The 21,381-nt window shown below is 42.3% G+C and overlaps 1 protein-coding gene across 1 annotated transcript in view; it reads right to left on the reverse strand.

Moving 5' to 3' along the window:
* Nucleotides 1-21,170, reverse strand: part of nol10 (nucleolar protein 10) — a 35,153-nt gene extending 13,983 nt beyond the window's left edge. Inside the window, exons 1-13 of the mRNA XM_012881864.3 lie at nt 21,030-21,170; nt 20,164-20,209; nt 19,972-20,070; nt 19,799-19,876; nt 19,675-19,712; nt 14,167-14,303; nt 14,020-14,085; nt 13,867-13,927; nt 7,337-7,422; nt 7,002-7,080; nt 4,569-4,718; nt 3,107-3,173; nt 616-668 (exon numbers count right to left, since the gene is read on the reverse strand). Coding sequence (XP_012737318.2) covers nt 616-668; nt 3,107-3,173; nt 4,569-4,718; nt 7,002-7,080; nt 7,337-7,422; nt 13,867-13,927; nt 14,020-14,085; nt 14,167-14,303; nt 19,675-19,712; nt 19,799-19,876; nt 19,972-20,070; nt 20,164-20,209; nt 21,030-21,095 — 1,026 coding nt within the window. The 5' untranslated portion in view covers nt 21,096-21,170. The remainder of the gene's footprint in view (nt 1-615; nt 669-3,106; nt 3,174-4,568; nt 4,719-7,001; nt 7,081-7,336; nt 7,423-13,866; nt 13,928-14,019; nt 14,086-14,166; nt 14,304-19,674; nt 19,713-19,798; nt 19,877-19,971; nt 20,071-20,163; nt 20,210-21,029) is intronic.
* Nucleotides 21,171-21,381: the final 211 nt, after the last annotated feature.

The following is a 21,381-nucleotide window of genomic DNA, read 5'->3' on the forward strand; positions in this document are numbered from 1 at the left end:
CGAGCACAGTAGGAGCAGTTAGCGCGCCATAAAAGACTGTTGCTAATAGCTGTGCTGCTTTCTTCTTACCTTACTTCCTCTTGAACGGCTACCTCAAAAAAAAATCGGAACTGAGCGTCAAGACCTGCAGTGTGAATGTGGCCCAAAATTTTAATGCTACACCGCCAGACAGGACACGAAAAATAAAGAAATAAATTGGATCTACCATATGTGCTGAGAAGAGCAGTCAAAGATCCAGCCAGAAGTATGGCAGAAGCTTATTGGAGGTTTGAAAAAGTGTGCCTCTTATTAATGGGGCTGTATGTATACAATCTTAGGCTTCTGGAGATGAGAGAATCCTTTCCTCAATATTAATGCAAGTTGTATCATCATCCTACTTTTGAAAACAGGACGGTTCAAACTCACAAGTAGAAAGCCTTAAAATTCATTTGACATTCACAGTGAGTGAATGTAAAATCCAGAGCGGCGCTGTAAACGTGTCATTAAACTGTCGCCTGAATTACTGAGTCCACATCTGTGCAGTCACATTGTCTCCGTCTCCCAGACGAGTGCGGCAGCGGTGCTCCAGATGAGCATGGAGCGAATGTGACCGCTGCTTTCTGTCTCTCTACTCACCGGGATGTAGAATGTGTTCATTTTGGGGTCTTCGTTGGCCGTGAAGAGCATCCCTGTTCATGAGACATAAGTAAGGTGGAAGTCAGACGAAAGGCAGGAAATACCAACTCTGATCACAGAGCTTGGCCGTAGAGCAAAAGTTAATGTTTGTCATGAAAAGACAGAGAGTATAAAATATTACGAGCTCAGAAATGTCTTTAACTCATTTCAATGCCAAACTAATTGAAATGAAGAGCTTGTAGCGAATGAGCTGCTAGAAAGTGTGACAAAATGGCGCCACCAAGAGGTCAAATACAAAAAAAAACAGCCTTTCAGATAAATCCTGCTTTATTTAAGCAAATTACTATATACACACACATTTTAAGTGTTTTTCACAATTTTTACACAGCATTATATTTGTAGACGCCCCATGGACTGGCGCTGCCTATTGCAGCTGATGTTTCACATGGCCGCCATTTTGGATGGGTCTCTCACGCAGTGCATTTATTTGTACCGAGGAAGCTGTTTGCCCAACTAAAGTAAATCATAATTCGATTTCACACAGTTTGGTTTGTTACAAACGGCAGAGATGTGGTTAGGATACAGGATGCTGTAACACATGAAAAAAACATGTTTTAATGCTGAAATACATTCCTTAAACACCGTGTTTCATAAATGTATGCTCTTTAACAGACAGATATAAGGTAAACTAATGGATAAATATATGATTTCATACTGAAATACTTTGTTTTATGCTATTTAACAACGATATATGTGTTATGGTATATTATTAAATATGTAAATAATTATGTGCTTTCATGGTGAAATACTATGCTTTATGCTCTTAGACAAAGAGCCTTTTCCAAGCCTTTTTTTAAAGGCCTGGAAAAGATTTCTTTAAAATTTCTAGGTCATTTCAGTGTCTTAAGCTACACCCTGATTGCAAATAGGTCTGGAGCTTAAGACTCTTGAAAAACAACTGTTTTGCACAGCTTCTTGCATGTGATGGTACTTTGTAAGTCCACGGTACTTAATTTGGCATCGTGACTCAGCCTTAGTTTGTGAAATTGAGATAACAAATTAATAAACATAAAATTATGGTCCATCTGTTAGGTTTCTGCATTGTTCTCACCAAGTAAAACTCATCTTCAGAGCCAGTCTCAGCCCTAAATGGTGATCTGCACCGTGTGACCTACTTTCAGTAGTTATTGCAACCCTAAGCTGCAGAAATAACGGGCAAAGTTGCTCCCTCTGCATTTACTCCCATTGAGTCCTATGCCAGCCTAGAGTAGGGGAGACCCATCCAATATGGCTGCGCCGCAGGATGCGCTCCAGCACATAAGGAGGTGTCTACATATATAATGTCAACACTTCAACCACTGTGCTAAGCTTGGGTAGTCAGTATTTAACCCGTGATGGTCTTCTTAATGGAAATTATCAGAAGTTAGAACAGGTAGATGTCCTTTTGCTGGATAATTTCGTTATTAATCAAACACAGGTTCACACACAGGTCGTCTTATATATATTTGTTGTTGTTGTTTTCCGCAACTCTGAGTGGACGTCACAATGACTCCCCATTCTATTGGTAATTTGGTTTTAAAGGCATACTATGCAACATTATTCAGTTAATGTATTCCATACCGTTTTGGATGATTAAATGAGTCATTTCAGGTCGAACAAAGGTTTTCTCTGCCGCCCTGGGGGTCTGTGGGGGAAATACCGCACTTGCAATTGCATGAGCCCTCGGCCCGCACACACAGGCTCAGAAGTCTCGAGTGCATCGCGAGAGTCGGTCTTGCTTTACGGCGAGAACTGCTACACGCCCGCAGTGAAAGGCATGCTTGTTGCTAACGCAGTGGCGATATTTGTGCAGTTGTCATGGCGGAACCAGCGAGAAAACAGCGAAAGCCCATGTCGGAGCAGGCAAGAAAGATGAAAAGGGCTCTGGACAGAGAGAGGAGTCGTACACGGGTGAACATCGGGCAAGCTTTTTCTGAATGGCGAGAGCTAAAAGAAAAAGAAGGCTGCAAGGCTGACGCGGACCTCGCATTTCTGCTGATGCGATTGTAAGTAACATTGGAATGCTTTCTCTCTCTCTGTGTGCATGTTCAGACTTTCACTGTGTTAGTCATTGTTTGTACTGCCGTTTTTTCCACTTTTCGTTGCGTTCGCCTGTCTGCTAAGCTCAAAACAACCGCGCCTGGCTTGACGGAGAAACCAGAACAGCTGAGCATCTTTACGACAGTGCACTTTTACTTTCACCTTCTGGGGGGAGCCTCGCTGGAAAATCAACCCCGGTTGCATAGTATACCTTTAAGGTGCTAAAATCAGGGAAAACAATTTTTTTTCTTTATTTCTAAATTTAATAGATAAACTAAGTGAGAAATAATGAACAGCACACAATTTCCCCATCATGATACCTCCATCTAAATTACTGGTGAGCAGAATTGCATACTTTCCCAATGTTTCAAGATTATTCAACAACCAGAAATGTGTTAGAAGATCTTCCCACCTGAATTGGGATACATGCAGACATCATTGATGTCGGTCTGAGGCTGAATGGAGGAGAACAGCTTTCCCTGGGGAGCAGAAAGAAAAAAAATCAAGTATAACTGACAGACATTAGAATACGCTTAACGATTCTCTTATCGATTCCAGGCAGCACCAGAGCTGGGCAGCATGAATTACGTCACGTTTTTTTACACAAGTTACGCACACGGCATTCAGAAAAATTTAGTGGATTATTAGCTATACCTAAAACTAATACGTTCGTGGTGATTTAATGAATTTAGCGTTAATCAATAACAAAATAAAAGCATAAATTGTCGCCTTGATCACTGTGTATGGGGGCGGCCATTATTGCCCGACATCACATACTGTGACATAATGTCGCGGTAAGGCACTGCGCTCTACAACAACAATTATTTCGGATTTCCAGAGGACTTCACCATTGAACTTCGCGAGAGCTATTGTTGAAGCAACAATGCCCACATGCATGGCAGTTAGATGTTCCAATACATCGGGTAAAAGTGGAAAAAACAGTTTTTTCACCTTTCCGATTCATTATCCACCACCGGCTCTTTTGTTGGATTACCAACTTGCCATCAAACTTCTGGCCAGAGAGAAAACACGTCGCCTGTAGCCAACATTTCGAAGAAGAATGTCTTCAAGATGACATAAGAGCGAGATTTGTCGGTAGGTTTTTCTTTTTTATAACGTAGAATCTGCCGAAACATTTGTCTACCGACCAGAGGGGCGGAGGGATATGACACACTCTGATAGAATGCTCACTGTTGCCCACTTATTTTATACGACTTTGGTCTTTTTTTTTCTAAAGTCGATTGTAAATTTCATGAGTTGTGGGGTTGCAGTTTTTTTGTTTGGGCTTGCTTCTGAAAGTGAAGTCTATTGTTTGGGCTCTAAACTAAGTGACGCTGAAATATCCCTCCACTTCATAACGCACTGCAGCTCATCCTGACAGGAGCAGAGTAAAGGCAGAAGGAGCCGATCTGCCCGTATTTTCTGCAGTTTACGGTTGCAATAAATGATGATGGATGCTGAAAGTAGATTAGGCGGTGCAGATCACCATTTTGAGCAGAGATTGGTTCTAAAGATGAGTTTTATACTCATAACATTGCAGAACCCAACCTATAAACCATACATTATTGCTTATTTGTTGTCTTTGTATGTCTCTAAAATGTTAAATTAGTAATACTTTAAATTTAAATGCTTAATACCATGTCTATTTTTGTTTAAGATGTTTAAAACAATTCCCCAAATTGGAATCGATAAGGAAATCCGAATTGTGAAAATCTTATCAATTCCCAAACCCTACCTTTGCATGCATGATGTAAATATATTGTGCCATTTAAACTCTTCCATATCGCCTTTCCCTCCCACTCATTTCATAAAAAAACATCACGGCTGATAAAAAGAATTAGCAAACAGCAGAATGATGCCAGTGGCCTCCTTACCGAGTCTTTGTTCCAGATCTTTATTATCTTGGAGTCAGCAGACACGATGAGGTCCAGCTGGTCGTGGAAGTTCAGAGACTTGATAGGCAGGTTGTAGAAGTGATCTTTCACCAGCAGCGGCCGGTTGGAACGCAGGTCATACAGCAGCACCTGCAGGACAAAGGAAGAGGAAGCGGAGAGAAGGCATCAGTGACAGGGACAACACTATTAGTTTGTTCTAGTTTCATGTTAACCCATCTACGACTAAATGCATCAATTCACTTTGACATTCAAACATTAAAAAGCACCAGTACAGCTAATACGTTCTAGCACTTTGATTAAATAGAGCTGCACAATTACAGGAAAACCTGCAGCTGTAATAGTAGCCGTGCTAATTCTGATGCTGCTAGATTCAGCAAACTTATATTTCCCACAATTCTCCCCTTCCTTTCCATCAGGATGATGATGATGATGATGGAAACCCAACTACAGCAGCTCATTCAGCTTCATGATCTGGGTCACCAACTCCTGTATCACTCTGCACCCACCCAGATGGTCAAACATATTACTGGCAAGCAGAACATGGATGCAATATATACAAATATAACCGCCCACCAATTATCGCCTCCAAGCAGTTTTTTGCGACTGTTATTGCACACATTAATTCTGCAGTGATGACAGCGATTTCATATGTTTTCCTGCTCTGTTTTGCATAAAACTGGGAGCTCATTAAGTTGGTATTTACATTTTTTTTTTTAAATACCTTTCTGTGAAGCTGTAAATAAAGTTACAAAACTGCAGAACAGCTAATCAAGCTGCTTTAAAAATAATTACTAAAGCTTAATTCAGTGAATATTACTTCACACAGCTCATTTTGCTCAAGGTGCAGGAGTTTCACTACGTCTTTATCTCTTTATTTACACCAGCCTCTTTTTTTTACCTTCTTCTACAAAAATCACTTATGACACACTTACTAACACCCTTGCTGCTTATAACACTTTGTATAACCCCTTTGGCCAATAGGAGCACACTTGTGTGTCTGGTGAGCCCTCTCAGTTTAGATATGGCCACCTGTGTTGATTCAATATCTTACTTGAATATACTTCAAAACGCAATAACAGTAAATTTAACATGAATTGATAGTATGTCATTTTTTTAATTTAAAAAAGTCCTGCTATTTTAAAGAACCCAAACAAGGTATTTAGAGAAGCAGGCCCATGAGGTCACATGTTTCTTGTCGTGCTAAAAAGTGGGCATAAGATTATTTTTCACCTAATTGTCCTTTTTGTTATATACCTAACCAATTTGTAGTTTGCAGCTGAAAAGCACAAACTTAGGCTACATTCACACAGCAGGTAAATGCAACCCATATCCAATCTTTTTAATGGCAGCGTTGATGGCCTAATTCCGATCTTTTCACCCCAAAAAGATCACATTTGAGCCCCTTCCATTCGTGGGACTAAATCGGATACGTACTGGATATTTTTCAACCCGTCTGCAGTCTGAGCGGTCATGTCGGATTTCATCCATCTTTTACATCACCGTCCTGGCTCCCACCACACGTACTTCCCCACAGCAGCAGCAGTCACGGCTCCTCATACAACTAATGTAATGCTTGTTTCTACTTACCTCTCTTTTTCTTGTCATGTTGTGGTCTTAATATCGTCAGCTCCCATTGCTCAACAACTTGATTATGATGGATTTTTTTTTTAAGAAAGCTTTATTGAACACTTGCCGTAAGTACATCCATAAACATGTGTGACGCCTACTTTCTCCTTCTGTTATCTGCATGCGGGACGCTTTGGGGTCTTAAACCGTTCAGACTGAAGCGGTCACATTTAATCAGTAATCTGAATGACCACGCGAAAAAAAAAAAATCTAGTTTGAGCAAACATTTGGAACTGATTGTGGAAAGAAAAAAACCCCTACAAACTAGACAAAAAGAAGAAGAAAGCAAGACAAAACTTAAAATGGCTCATTCTAACTACGATACTGAACTCAAATGAAAGGTTATATTTTCCTAATTTTTGCAGTGCTTTATATTTAAAAAATAATCATACATTTATTTAAAAGCTTTTTATTCATCACTGTTGGTGCCAAAGAATATGAAGTGGTTCTAAAATTCACTGTTAACTATTTGAACAGGTGTTAAAATTGTCTAAACTTAATTCAGCACAAATGTTAACTTTTTTCATTTTTGTTGTACATTAGTAGATTTTCGGTATTGTTCATAGAAACCCAACTGAATATACACCTTGAATTATCCTTTTAAAATCTACAACCAAGTGCTGCAAGTAGGCATTTTGATATAACGTGTACGGTAACACTGTATGTTCCCGTCGACTAAATTTGTGGAGGCAAAAGGAGATATAGTGTCACTGCATTAAACTTGTAATAATATTGTTTTTTTTAAATGACCAGAAAGTAAAGCTGAGCTTTTACTGTTTAACTCACCTGTCCGGTGCTGGTGCCCACAGCCATGGTGAGGGAGCCGTTAAACTTCAGAGCGCTGATGGAAGGTAGACCATGAACCCTGCCGGCGATCAGAAAGTCGCAGAAATCACCGCCAAGTTCCAGAGCAAAGACAAAACTCAAAGAGGAATATAATGTCTGACAAACTGGAGCTGGAAACTAACTGACTCAAACAAAAGCCTGACATTTCTGCTGTCATCATTTTCACAGCTTGCTGCCCGCTTCTGAGGAAGAAAAGCGCCATGAGGCTACATATGCGTCGACCCGCTGAGATCAGCCGGGAGGACGAGGCGGTCCCAGCGTGGGACGGTGCTTACTCTGTTCCTTCAGTCAGGCTGCTCAGGGCGCAGTCCAGCACGCCCACCCGGTTCCGGGTGCGAGGGTCCCAACATTCGACCCTTCCCTGGTGAACAAACGGAAGAAATCTCAGACACGTGGAAAATCACATTTTAAGAGTTTTAACTAAATCTTTGCTGAGATGCTGCTGACATAAAGCTCCATCATCTTGGACCTGGGAGCTGCTCAACATTTCCTAACCCCAAAGGTTTAAAGCCAAACATTAACATTTGACAAGTGAAGATTCATTTAACTGTAAACTGAACTTTCATCAACAGTTTCTCTGAAATGACAAAAGAATGAAACAAAAGTATGACTGGGGTCATCGCACCTGGAAAATCAGCAAGAACATTTTAAAAATTGGTAAACTATTGGTTTCTGGACAACAGTTTTGATTTTTACTGAATGAAAGTTATCATAAATGTCATTCTCTTCTTGGATGTTGTATTTTTTTTTTTAACTACTTCAACCACATTAGGAATGAATTACAGCATTTTTAGTCATGGTAAAAATAAAGCCAGCCCTCTTTTAATTTAAGAGGTTTTGTTTGAGGACAAAAATGATTTAAATCTAACGTTAGTGTACAAAAGGACAACAGTGGAGGAATTGTAAGTCATACTTCTTGTTTCTTCATGGGGTGACCTAGAGTGGGCCAAGCTTCAGCTAAAGTCATTACACTGGCTCCCTGTTAGTCTATAAATCACTGAATGGTTTAGCACCTAAATACATCATAGACTTGTTATAGCATCTCCCCCTTCCTCTTCACCCTTTTCAACTCAGACTTCAACTATTGCACTGAATCCTGCCACCTTCAGAAGTTTTCTGATGACTCAGCAATAGTTGACTGCATTGGAGAGGGTGATGAGAGTGAATATAGGACAGTGGAGGGCAACTTTGTCACTTGGAGTGAGATGAACCATCTGCAGCTCAACGTGAAAAAGACTAAGGAGCTAATAGTGGATCTGAGGAGGACAAAAACACCTGTGACCCCTGTTTCCATCCAGGGGGTCCCTGTGGACACTGTGGAGGAGTATAAGTAACTGGGAGTGTACTTTAACAATAAGCTGGACTGGACTAGAAAAACCGAGGCGGTCTACAAAAAGGGTCAAAGCCGACTCTGCTTCCTGAGGAGGCTGAGGTCCTTTAACATCTTTGGGACACTGTTGAGGATGTTTTATGAGTCTGTTGTTTCCGGCACTCTCTTCTTCGCTGTCACATGCTGGGGCAGTGGGCTGTCGACAACAGCAGACTAAATAAAGTGATCAGGAGGGCGGGGGATGTTGTGGGACAGGAGCTGGACACTGTTATGACCGTGGCAGAGAGGAGGATGCTGTCCAGGCTAAAGTCTAACTTAGACAATGTCTCACACCCTCTCCATGACACACTGACCCAGCAGATGAGCTCCTTCAGCAGAAGACTCCTCTTACCCAGATGCACCACTGAGCGCCACAGGAAATCATTCCTGCCTGTGGCTATCAATCTTTACAACGCCTCCCTCAGTTATCCTAACACCCCCCCCCCCCCCCCCCCCCCCCTCAGTTACTGTCATTCTTTGCACTGTTCTAGCACAAGTCACTATCACTTCACTTGGATATATATATATATATATATATATATATATATATATATATATATATATATATATATATATATATATATATATATATATATATATATACACACACACACACACATGGATATATATATATATATATATATAGACTATATATATATGTATATATCATATTACCTTGTGTGGAATGTTGTAAATATATATAAATATATAACAATGTGCGTATTCTGGAGCATGTAACAAAAGTAATTTCCCCCTGGAATCATTTAAGTATGTCTGATTTGGATTCTGATATCAGTGTATCATAGGGTGACCAGACAGTCCCCCCTCCCCCACCACTCAGGTCTTCTGGCTCCAGCCTACTCTGCATACCTAGAACCAGAACTAAAACACAGAGGAGCAGCATTAAGTTCCTACGCTCCACTTATCTGAAACAAACTTCCAGAAAACTGTAAAAATGCTGAAACCATGAGCTCCTTTAAATCAAGGTTAAAAACATATTTCTTTAGAATTGTTCTCTGTTCTTCTTTTATGTTCTATTCACGTAAAGCTCTTTTGTCTTTCAAAACACTCTATGCAAACAAACTTGCTCTGCCATTCAAATAGAGCTTTGCAAACCATAGAAGAAAGGATGGAGTCTGCTTTGCTTCTCCATTTTGGCTTCATCTTTGTTTAATAATAACCTGGTAAAGACTAGACTTTTTTATGTTCTGGTGTAAAACAAACTAAGATTTAACTATGAAAGGATATCAGGCAAGCTTCAAATACAACTATTAATGTTTTAATTTATTCAAACATTTTTCAAGTGCGGTGAACAACCACCAATTTGATTATTTTACGTTAAGAGCATTTCCTGGGCAATGCACAATCATGTTAGTTTATCAAAATTCGACTTGGACTATCATTCAAGCATAAGTACTAATCTGATCTTAAATCTAAGTGTTTATCATTAAACCCCAACATATGTTGCCAAAACAAACGTTTTTTCCAGGGGCAGTGATGCTTCAAAGGGACAGGACATTGTTGCGAGGTGATGAGAGACGTCACCTGTGTGGGCGGTTAGAACAGAAAACAGACACACCTCATTTGTGTCTTCTCTTGCATTTTTAAAGTGACCAGGGCAGTTTTTACAGGATTTTTACTTCTACTTCAGCAAAAGTAATTGTTTGGAATTAAAGCAGCAAAATGAAACTTAAAGCTGTAGTTGGTAATCTCGTTCAGAAACATGTTGTTATACAGGGTGAAATTATCCTTCCATCCTGAGAGTAGTCAATACTTTATGTATTCAGAAGAAAAAAGAAAACCAGACCTCTATAATAATAATAATAATAATAATAATAATAATACATTTAATTTATACTGCACTTTCCATCAAAAGATCTCAAAGTACTACAGGTAAAAAAGAAAAAAGCATCATAAAAAAAGAAGAAGCTATTTTAGAAGAGAGAAATAAAATACATCTAAAGGGGACCAAAAGCTTTGCTAAAAAGAAATGTTTTAAGGCCTTTTTTAAAACACTCAGTGGATTGAGGTGCCTTGAAGGTGTCAGGAAGGGCATTCCATAGATGTGGGGCAGCAGCACAAAATGCCCTATCACCTCTATGACAGCGGCAGGGCTGTAAAAACCCCGCCCTGGGCACGCCCGCCTCTCTCCCTCCAGTTCCAAGAGAATGACTTATTCTATTTGTTGTCCCACATGCCCATCATTGTGAAGGGCTCGCGTAACACCACGTTACGGCTCTTCTTCGGCTGGACATGCGCACTAATGTCCTGCACTCCGGTTAACTTTGGTGTTAGCCGCTCATTGTAGCTCCCCTGCTCTCACCGTACACTTTTGGCTGACTCACAAGAAGGAAACTGTCTTACAAGTTTATGAGAACAAGAGGAAGGCATCAACAGAAAGAAAGAAGACCAGATTGTATTTGGGAGATTTTTTTTTTCCACGCCATCCCCCTGAGAGCGGAGGAGCAGGTAAGACACTCTTGCACGTGTTCAGTTATTCAAAAAAGGGCCTACCTTTCTCAAAAACCATCCACTCTACCTTTAAAAGTCCTAATCTGTGTGTATTATTAAGGCAGAGTGGAGCAAACAATGAAACTGTACAAAAAAGCTGCTACATGCAGTAGGGCGTGCTTACTTTATTATATTTGTATTGCCTACATGGCTATAGCAGGTCGACTAGCATACTGCTAGCAGCCCTGGAGGACATGCCGAAGGGAGCGATAACTAGACACTGCTAGAGGAAAGGAAGCTTCTTAGCTTGTGGCAATCAGAGGCATAGATGACGTGTAACATTTTGATTACAATGATCACAATTTGGATGCGCTCTTCTGCTCAAATAATTTGAGCTAAATTGCTGATAATGTCGGGCTGCACAGTGGTGCACTGTTGCCTTGTAGCAAGAAGGTTCTGGGTTCAAATCCAACCCTGGGCCGTTCTGCATGGTGTTTGCATGTTCTCCCTGTGCATGCGTGGGTTCTCTCCGAGTCCACAAACATGACTGTTAGGTTAATTGGTCTCTCTAAATCAGGGGTGTCAAACATACGGCCCGCTGGCTAAATGCATTATCATTATAAAAAATAAAAAAAAAATGTATTTATTTTTTTTAATCCAGTGTCCTGTCTGGCAATGTGGCAATAAGAATTAACTTGTCTTAATGCCAAAAATAGCTCATCAGATTTGACTTTCACAAGTGGAGCAGTACTGCTTTTCCCATAGTGCTCCGCTTGATTTATGAATGTGAATAGTTTTATTATGATTCATGCGAGGAATATCTCAAATGATATGGACACTACAATGGGAAAGTAGGAGAGGAAAGGTAGAACAATAAGATCAAAAGAAAAGGTGAAAGAAAGAGGAGATAAAAGGAAGAGAATGATAAAATAATTATTGAAAAAAAACATGTACTGTACTTAGTTTAAAGGCATACTATGCAACATTTTTCAGTTAATTAATATGTTCCATACCGTTTTGGATGATTAAATGAGTCATTTCAGGTTGAACTAAGGTTTTCTCGGCCGCCCTGGTGGTCTGTGGGGGAAATACCGCACTTGCAATTGCAGGAGCAGTCGGCCCGCAGTCACAGGCTCAGTAGTCTCGTGTGCATCATGAGAGTCGGTCTTGCTTTACGGCGAGAACTGCTACACGCCCGCAGTGAAAGGTGTGCTCGTTGGTAGCGCAGTGGCGATATTTGTGCAGTTATCATGGCGGAACCAGCGAGAAAACAGCGAAAGCCCATGTTGGAGCAGGCAAGAAAGAGGAAAAGGGCTCTGGACAGAGAGAGGAGTCGTACACGGGTGAACATAGAAGGCTGCAAGGCTGACGCAGACCTCGCGTTTCTGCTGATGCGATTGTAAGTAACATTGTAGGGTTTCCCTCACGCTACCGCCTCGCCGACATTCCAAAAAAAAAATAATAAAAAAATAAAACTAACTCGATATGCGCGCCGCTCCGCTCAGCCGGTCAGCGGTGCAAAGTTTGTTTCCCCCCCCCCCCCGCTCCGCTCCGCTCAGCCGGTCAAATAAACATGCAAGCATATTGAGTTTTATTATTATTTTTATTATTATAATCTTTTTTTATGTTGGCGAGACGCTACCGCGGCGGCGGCGGCTGCGGCTTGGCGAGGCGGTGGCGGTAGCGTCTCGCCAACATAAAAAAAAAAAATAATAATAATAATAATAAAACTGGCGAGGCGGCGGCGGTCGCGGCTTGGCGACTGCAAGAAGCTTGATGTTCATACCTTCACTGTGTTATTCATTGTTTGTACTGCCGTTTTTTCCACTTTTCGTTGCGTTCGCCTGTCTGCTAAGCTCAAAACAACCGCGCCTGGCTTGAAGGAGGAACCAGAACAGCTGAGCATCTTTACGACAGTGCACTTTTACTTTCGCCCTCTTGGGGGAGCCTCGCTGGAAAATCAACCCCGGTTGCATAGTATACCTTTAATTGAAAATCTGCAGTTCCTATATTGTCCACGAGGGGCGCTGTGTTTTAATCAGCAGATGTTAGCACAGAGCTTCAGATGTGGAAAATTGATTTTAAATAATTTCTTAATTTTTATCCGTTTGATGTATTTTGTCATGCAGGACAGTGTTTTTAAGTTCCGAAAAATGTGAATAAATGTTTTTCAACATTGTACAATCACTGTGATCAGTTCTTATACATAATGCACAAGTAAATGTTTAACTGAGTAAAAGTATTGTTGAAATTGCACATACTTTTCTTAAAAACGCTGAGGTTATTCATAATATATTGTGTAAAAGTGAAATTCATTTAAATATAAAAATCAACAAAAAGTCCACTTTTATTAGTTCTATTTAATCTTGCAATGAGTTAACTCGTGTGGCCCTCTTGAGATCAGATTAAGCTGAATGCGGCCCCTAAACCAAAATGAGTTTGACACCCCTGCTCTAAAATGTCTTTAGGTGTGAGTGTGTGCGTGAATGGTTGTTTGTCCTGTGTGTCTCTGTGTTGCCCTGCGATGGACTGGCGACCTGTCCAGGGTGTACCCCGCCTCTCGCCCATTGAATGCTGGAGATAGGCACCAGCAACCCCATGAGGGATTAAGCGGGTCAGAAAATGGATGGATGAATGGGCTGATAATGTGTTATTTCCTAAATAATACATGGTTTTATGTTTATTTTCAATGTTTAACATCAGCAAGTTTTCCATATTGATTAATGAAATGTTTGGTAGCCTAAAAATCATAATTAAGACCATATTTGACGTTTGGCATCTGCCATGAGTCTAGTCCATTGGTTAAATTTCTTTCTAAACCACGACATCTTCTCTTTTAACAGTTTAAATACTTGCTTTTCCTGATCGTTCAGCAAGTGTCACTGTGGTCACGCTTGTTAACTGAGACGGATTAGTGGACTATAGTTCTCGGACTAGCGCTGTGGAGCAGAGAAAGCGGAAGCGCGTTAAACTCGCGGAGCTTACCTCAGAAGTTCCAGTCGCGAACAGATGGTGGACGGGGTTGATGTCACAAACATTGTTCTCCCTGGACGAAGACAATCGCGGAATCATCAATCAATCACAGGATGATAAAACATACAAACGTGGAGGTAAGAAAACGTCTTTCTATGTACGTACACAGCGTCTGTCTGCAGGGAGTTCAGGAAGCGGCCCTGCTCCAGGTTCAGTCTGTACACCTCTGAACTGTCGGTTAAAAAAAAAAAAAGCGTTATTATTCTGGAGCAAAAGTTTTTCTCGACAGCTCACTCTTAGCTGTAGTCTCACCTCATCCCCACAAAGAAGAGGTCACAGGAGGGGTAGTGGTAGGAAAAATCCCGTCCGAACTTGGGAATACGAGTCTTGTAGTAGTGGCCGTGCTGTGCGTGGAACTCCACGTGGCGATCGCAGTGCAAAAAAACCAACTGCAAGAGAACACGCCGAAATTAGCCAGACGCCGAAAGGTAGCAGCAGTTAAAAAGGATTTGGGAGGATTGAATAGAAACTTTATGTCGCTAACAAAAAAGATATTTTCAACAGGAAGTAAGCAGATTTGATGTGTTGCCATGTTTAACCATCCATCCATCCATCCAGCCATCCATCCATTCTCTTCCGCTTATCCGGGGTCGGGTCGCGGGGGTAGCAGCTTCAGTAGGGAGGCCCAGACGTCCCTCTCCCCGGCCACTTGGGCCAGCTCCTCAGGAGGAATCCCAAGGCATTCCCAGGCCAGCCGGGAGACATAGTCCCTCCAGCGTGTCCTGGGTCTTCCCCTGGGCCTCCTCCCGGTGGGACGTGCCAGGAACACCTCACCAGGGAGGCGTCCAGGAGGAATCCTGACCAGATGCCCGAGCCACCTCAACTGGCACCTCTCGACGTGGAGGAGCAGCGGCTCTACTCTGAGTCCTCCCCGGATGACTGAGCTCCTCACCCTATCTCTAAGGGAGAGCCCAGACACACTACGGAGAAAACTCATTTCGGCCGCTTGTATCCGGGATCTCGTTCTTTCAGTCACGACCCAAAGCTCGTGACCATAGATGAGGGTAGGAACGTAGATCGACCGGTAAATCGAGAGCTTGGCCTTTTGGCTCAGCTCTCTCTTCACCACAACGGATCGGTACAGCGTCCGCTTCACAGCAGACGCTGCACCAATCCGCCTGTCGATCTCCCGCTCCATCTTCCCCTCATTCGTGAACAAGACCCCAAGATACTTGAACTCCTCCACTAGGGGCAGGACATCCTCCCCAACCCGGAGAAGGCACTCTACCCTTTTCCGGTTCAAAACCATGGTCTCGGATTTGGAGGCACTGATTTTCATCCCGGCCGCTTCGCACTCGGCTGCGAACCGCTCCAGTAAGAGCTGTAGATCACGCCCTGATGAAGCCAATAGAACCACGTCATCCGCGAATAGCAGAGACGCAATCCTAAGGCCACCAAAACGGATCCCCTCAACACCTTGGCTGCGCCTAGAAATTCTGTCCATAAAAGTTATGAACAGAATCGGTGACAAAGGGAAACCTTGGCGGAGTCCAACTCTCACCGGAAATGAATCCGACTTAGTGCCGGTGTAGGTACCAGATTGGCTCGGGGGGGCCTGCGCTTTACGATGACGTCATTATATGGCAACCCCACTCAAACAAACTACTTTACGCCTGCGGTCTCCATTTGTTACAAATCAATTTTATTTTGTTAATTTACGGTTATTTTCCATTAACTTAATGGAGGCATGAAAACTTTTTTAGGTAATTAATATGTTCCACACCGTTTTGGATGATTAAATGGGTAATTTCAGGTTGAACAAAGGTTTTCTCGGCCGCCCTGGTGGTCTGTAGGAGAAATACCGTACTTGCAATTGCAGGAGCCCTCGGCCCGCACACACAGGCTCAGAAGTCTGGTGCATCGCGAGAGTCGGTCTTTACGGCGAGAACTCCTACACGCCCCCAGTGAAAGGCATGCTCGTTGCTAGCGCAGTGGCGATATTTGTGCGGTTATCATGGCAGAACCAGCGAGAAAACAGCGAAAGCCCATGTTGGAGCAGGCAAGAAAGAGGAAAAGGGCTCTGGACAGAGAGAGGAGTCGTACACGGGTGAACATCGGGCAAGCTTTTTCTGAATGGCGAGAGCTAAAAGAAAAAAGAAGGCTGCAAGGCTGACGCGGACCTCGCGTTTCTGCTGATGCGATTGTAAGTAACATTAAAATGGTTTCTCTCTCTCTGTGTGCATGCTCATACTTTCACTGTGTTAGTCATTGTTTGTACTGCCGTTTTTTTTTCGACTTTTCGTTGCGTTCGCCTGTCTGCTAAGCTCAAACCACCGCGCCTGGCTTGACGGAGAAACCAGAACAGCTGAGCATTATGACAGTGCACTTTTACTTTCGCCCTCTGGGGGGAGCCTCGCTGGAAAATCAACCCCGGTTGCATAGTATACCTTTAATAAAAGTCTGAAGCCATTTTAATTTTATCACAGCATTCATCACTTTAAAACCAATAACATTTATTCCTCCTTTTTCTACTGATATTACTATGTTGTTTTTTCTGATCACATGTTTTTTGTTATTCCAGATGAAATTGTGACAATATTCTTCCAAAAATTAAGCCAACTGTCAAATATTTGTTGATTTTTTTGTTCTGTTATTTTCAGTGTTGTCCTTGTTAATCATATTACCTAAATATTTTACCTCATTTTTATCATTTAAAGTGGGTTGATTATTTTGAATTGCTAAAGTTTCACATTTTTCTATGTTCATCTTTAAGCCTGAAGCTTTTGAGAAAAAAAGAAACCGCTAAATTAACTAAATAAAATTGATTTGTAACAAATGCAGACCGCAGGCTCAATGTAGTTTGTTTGAGTGGCGTTACCATAATGTGACGTCATCGGGAGGCGCAGGGACCATGGAGAATTTCTTCGTAAAATTGTCCGTTTACAAACCGCAATCCCGCTCTCGAATAAAACCTACACCCCGCTATAATTACTTTAGTAAGTTGTCCAGACCAATCACAATGTTTTGCGTAATTGTGCAAACGTTAAACCAATCATGTATAGTGACGTCATCAGAAGGCGCAGGGCCCCGAGTCGATCTGACCACCCGAGTCGATCTAGTACCTACACCGGCAATGCAGACCACACTCTGACACCGGTCATACAGAGACCTGACAGCCCTTATTAAAGGGACCGGTACTCCATACTCCCGGAGTACCCCCCACAGGATCCCCCGGGGGACACGGTCGAATGCCTTCTGCAGATCCACAAAGCACATGTAGACTGGTTGGGCAAACTCCCATGCCCCCTCCAGGATCCTGCTGAGGGTGTAGAGCTGATCCAGTGTTCCACGGCCAGGACGAAAACCACACTGCTCTTCCTGAATCCGAGATTCGACTATACAATGGACCCTCCTTTCCAGAACCCCTGAATAGACCTTACCAGTGGCGGCTGGCCCATAGGGGGCGCTCGGGCGCTGCCCTCCCTAGATGTGTAAGGGAAAAGTCAAAATATATATAGATTTTAAAAGTATTATTAATGTCAGTTTTTACTTAATAGTAGGTGGATACATGTAATAAGAATTATTTAAACACTTCTACTAATTGACTCTATCAACTGACTCTCATTTAACAGTGCATTTCCACCAACAGAACGTATAATTTCTCTTCTTCTACACTTGTGGGCCTGTGACTCAAGGACCCCTACAAGTGTAGCGGAATAACCAATCGTATACTGTTGCTAGGGAAGATTCATAAATATTTGGCAAATCAGCATCGCCAAAATGAGTGGGTTTGGGGCTCCTGAGTAGTAGCCCTAGCTGCACAGTGATAGGTGCACTTCACGCGTGACGCCACGAGCTACATCCGGGTCACGGTGGTTGGCAAAAACAGTCCTGTTTTCGCTTACCAGCGTGACAAAAAAGGTGAATTAGAGCGTACTTTTAGTTTATTTTTGGAATCTAAACAATGCCTCTGTGTGCCGGTTGCACACAGAGGCATTCCAAATCGTCAGATGTACGTTTCTTTCGTTTACCGAAGGACGAAGAAAGAAATGGACAATTTCAATGAAAAGGACGCAGGCAGACAATCTCAATCGACTGTGGGAGCCATCATACCATGACAGAATTAGCAGTCTACACTTCATCTCCGGTAAATACAACTTAATTTTGCACTAGTCATTGTTCTACTTAAATCATTATATAAATAAAAAATTAGGATATATATTTAAGTCAAGACGTAAACGCTCGTTTCGTAATACTATACGTACATGTACAATGTATGCAAACCCTCTGGCATGAGCCTGTGAAAAGGATTAATAAGACAAAACCACCAAAATAATCCTTTGTAAACAATGTTTTTTTTATTAATTAAATGCTTATTGTGGAATCGTAGTAATTTTCCGACTTTTAATTTAAATGCATGTACTGGGTTAGGCATGGAAATCTATTGGCCAGCCCCACCAACATTTTTTTTCCACCAGCCGCCACTGGACCTTACCAGGGAGGCTTAAGAGTGTGATTCCTCTGTAGTTGGAACACACCCTCCGGTCCCCCTTTTTAAATTGGGGAACCACCACCCCAGTCTGCCAATCCAGGGGAACTACCCGCGGTGTCCACGCAATGCTGCAGAGCCGTGTTAACCAACACAGCCCCACAACATCCAGAGCCTTAAGGTACTCAGGGCGAATCTCATCCACCCCCGGGGCCTTGCCACCGAGGAGCTTTATAACAACCTCGGCAACCTCAGCACCAGAGATGGGAGAACCCGACCCAGAGTCCCCAGGCTCTGCTTCCTCAATGGAAGACGTGTTGGTGGGATTAAGGAGGTCTTCAAAGTATTCCGCCCACCGAAACACGACGTCCTGAGTCGAGGTCAGCAGCACACCACCCCCACTATAAACAGTGTTGGTACTGCACTGCTTCCCCCTCCTGAGACGCCGGATGGTGGACCAGAATCGCTTCGAAGCCGTACGGAAGTCTTTCTCCATGGCCTCTCCGAACTCTTCCCACGCCCGAGTTTTTGCCTCGGCGACCAGCCGAGCCGCCTGCCGCTTCGACTGCCGGTACACATCAGCTGCTTCTGGAGTCCCACAGGCCAAAAAAGCCCGATAGGACTCCTTCTTCAGCTTGACGGCTTCCCTCACCGCTGGTGTTCGAGGGTTGCCGCCGCGACATGCACCGACAACCTTGCGGCCACAGCTCCGAGTAGCCACCTCAACAATAGAGGCGCGGAACATGGTCCATTCAGACGGGGGACTCAATGTCCCCCGCATCCTTAAAGCGTGTTTAACCACGCTTAGAAAAATGATTCTGCCAAAGATCGTCTATGCAGTAAAAGTGGGTTAGATTTATGGAAGCAAATAGGTGTAGAGGGCAGATTTCTTCTAGCCTTCATCTCTGTTTAAACTCTTGCAACAGAATAATGAATCAGGATAGCAGAGCCTTGGCTTTATGGAGAGAAATGGTGCACCCCAAAGCCGGATCACAGGGGTGATGACGTGCCGGCTGTGCAGAAGCATGACGTTTACCAGGAAAGAACATTTGTTTTTTTTACTGCATCTCCTGTTAATGCAAAACTACCAGGAATCATAGATCGGTTTATTAATAAACCCTCTCAAAAATATTTCTTCTGCCAATAATTGGATGCAGCAGCCATTTTTGCCTGTGCCCGAGGAAACAAACCAAATGTCAGTATATCCTTCCTTCCACCACTTGTGTAAGATTAGTTTAAAATAAGTAAAGCAAGTATAGATAAAATACCAAAAAAAAAAAAAGATTATTTGCCAAAGCAGCACAAATCCTAAAAGCATTATTTTTTCTCACCTTAGAATAATCATCTGACAGGACTTCAAAAGCCACAACTGTAAAGAGAAAGAAAGGAAACTGTAAAACTAGATTTTTTGCAGAATGGAGGTATAAAATACTGAGGAAATATGTATAAACCTACCCTCTGAATCCAAACATCGCTCAAATTTAAGGGACAACTGATATGTGTCATAACAGCGAACTCTGGGTTTGTATGTGCCTGAGGAAGGGGGAGTAAAGTTCAATGAGGCTTTTTTTTCTTTCTGAAGATATGAATGACAAGGGTTTTTCTAAAAGGCAAAAAGCTTGTCTTACCTGCAGCCAGGACAAATTGACCGTCTCGGGACACTTTGATGGAGGTGCACACTGTGGGCATCTCAAAGTCCTGTATGAGCTCAATTCGCCGCTGGATGTCTAAAAAAAAAAACAGAAACGGATAGCAATGCTTGACCCTTTCAAAGGAAAACAACTTGTCTTGCATCGACGACACGGACGCCATCTACTTACCAACATCTTTCTTTTGAAGTTGTCTTTTCTTTCGATCTGACAACCACTGCAACAACAAGAAAGAGATGGAAATCTCAGCAGGGGGAAGACAACAGAGAAAGCTCCTCTGCAACTTAGATTAAAACTCTTTCTTTCAAGGATTTGCTGATGAGCAGAATAGGAATGTAACAACAATTCACAATGAGTTCTTTTCAATTTTGTTGCACCAACGTTTTGTCAACCCTGCTCAGAAGATAGTATGGTGGTAGTCAAGTGGAGTAGAGACAGTGGCAGTGAAAAAGGAGCATTAGAGGATCGGGTGGGATAGGGTAGACACACTCAAACTCCTCTGCAGTAAAATTACTAAATTAAAATCATCTGATCAGGAAGACTCCTTGATGCCCTCATTAAAAGGCATTCCAGTGCAAGTCCCACAGGAAGGAGGTGCCAAGTCAGACCCAGGAGAACCTCACAAGGACCTCTGAGAAACATAGCTGTCCTCACATCGCCTCAAAGTCTGCTACTTGTAAGAGGTCTCAACATTGTTACTATTGATTTGTAGCATCGCTGAACTTGGTTTTAGAAAAAAGGTAAAGCATTGAGTACACATCCTTGAGGTGCTCTTGTACTAAGCGTGGTTCGTCTTTCAGCATTGTTATGTTGAGAAAAATCAAAAGTACAATACGTTTTAGGTGGTAATGCTGGATGAATTAAAGTCCGATTTTTTTTTTTTTAATAAATAATGAAAAAGCTAACCGGGAATGATGCAAAGACGAACACATTTTAGAACCATTATAAGAAAAGGAAAACAAAACAAACAAACAAACCAAGTCGGGGAATGAAAATTCAACCGCTACATAGACGGGTATCGTTCGGAAACATTTTACCTCAGGGAGAGACTTTCCATAGCTAAGGTTATATATTTTGACATCGTTAACATTAGATAATTGCATGTTGTAGAGGTTCACCGGTTTTTTTCCTCCACGTTTAGCTCGGTTTCTCTAACGAAGGACTCCGGGTCGAAACAGCAAATTAGACTATCATTCCGAGCCTGGAAATGATCATTTCAATTCCTTATTAAAACGCTTTAAAAATACAACTCGCAATAAAAATATATTCGTTTAAATGGAGAAAACATAAACTGAATATCGAGAACAGATTACCTACTCAATATTACTTTATAAAGAACAAAACAGTTTTGCGCATGCGTAGAAGATGAATATCCGGCTTGTCTCCCCC

The sequence above is a fragment of the Fundulus heteroclitus genome, unplaced genomic scaffold (assembly GCF_011125445.2).
Source record: "Fundulus heteroclitus isolate FHET01 unplaced genomic scaffold, MU-UCD_Fhet_4.1 scaffold_55, whole genome shotgun sequence".
In the NCBI taxonomy this organism is placed as follows: domain Eukaryota; kingdom Metazoa; phylum Chordata; class Actinopteri; order Cyprinodontiformes; family Fundulidae; genus Fundulus; species Fundulus heteroclitus.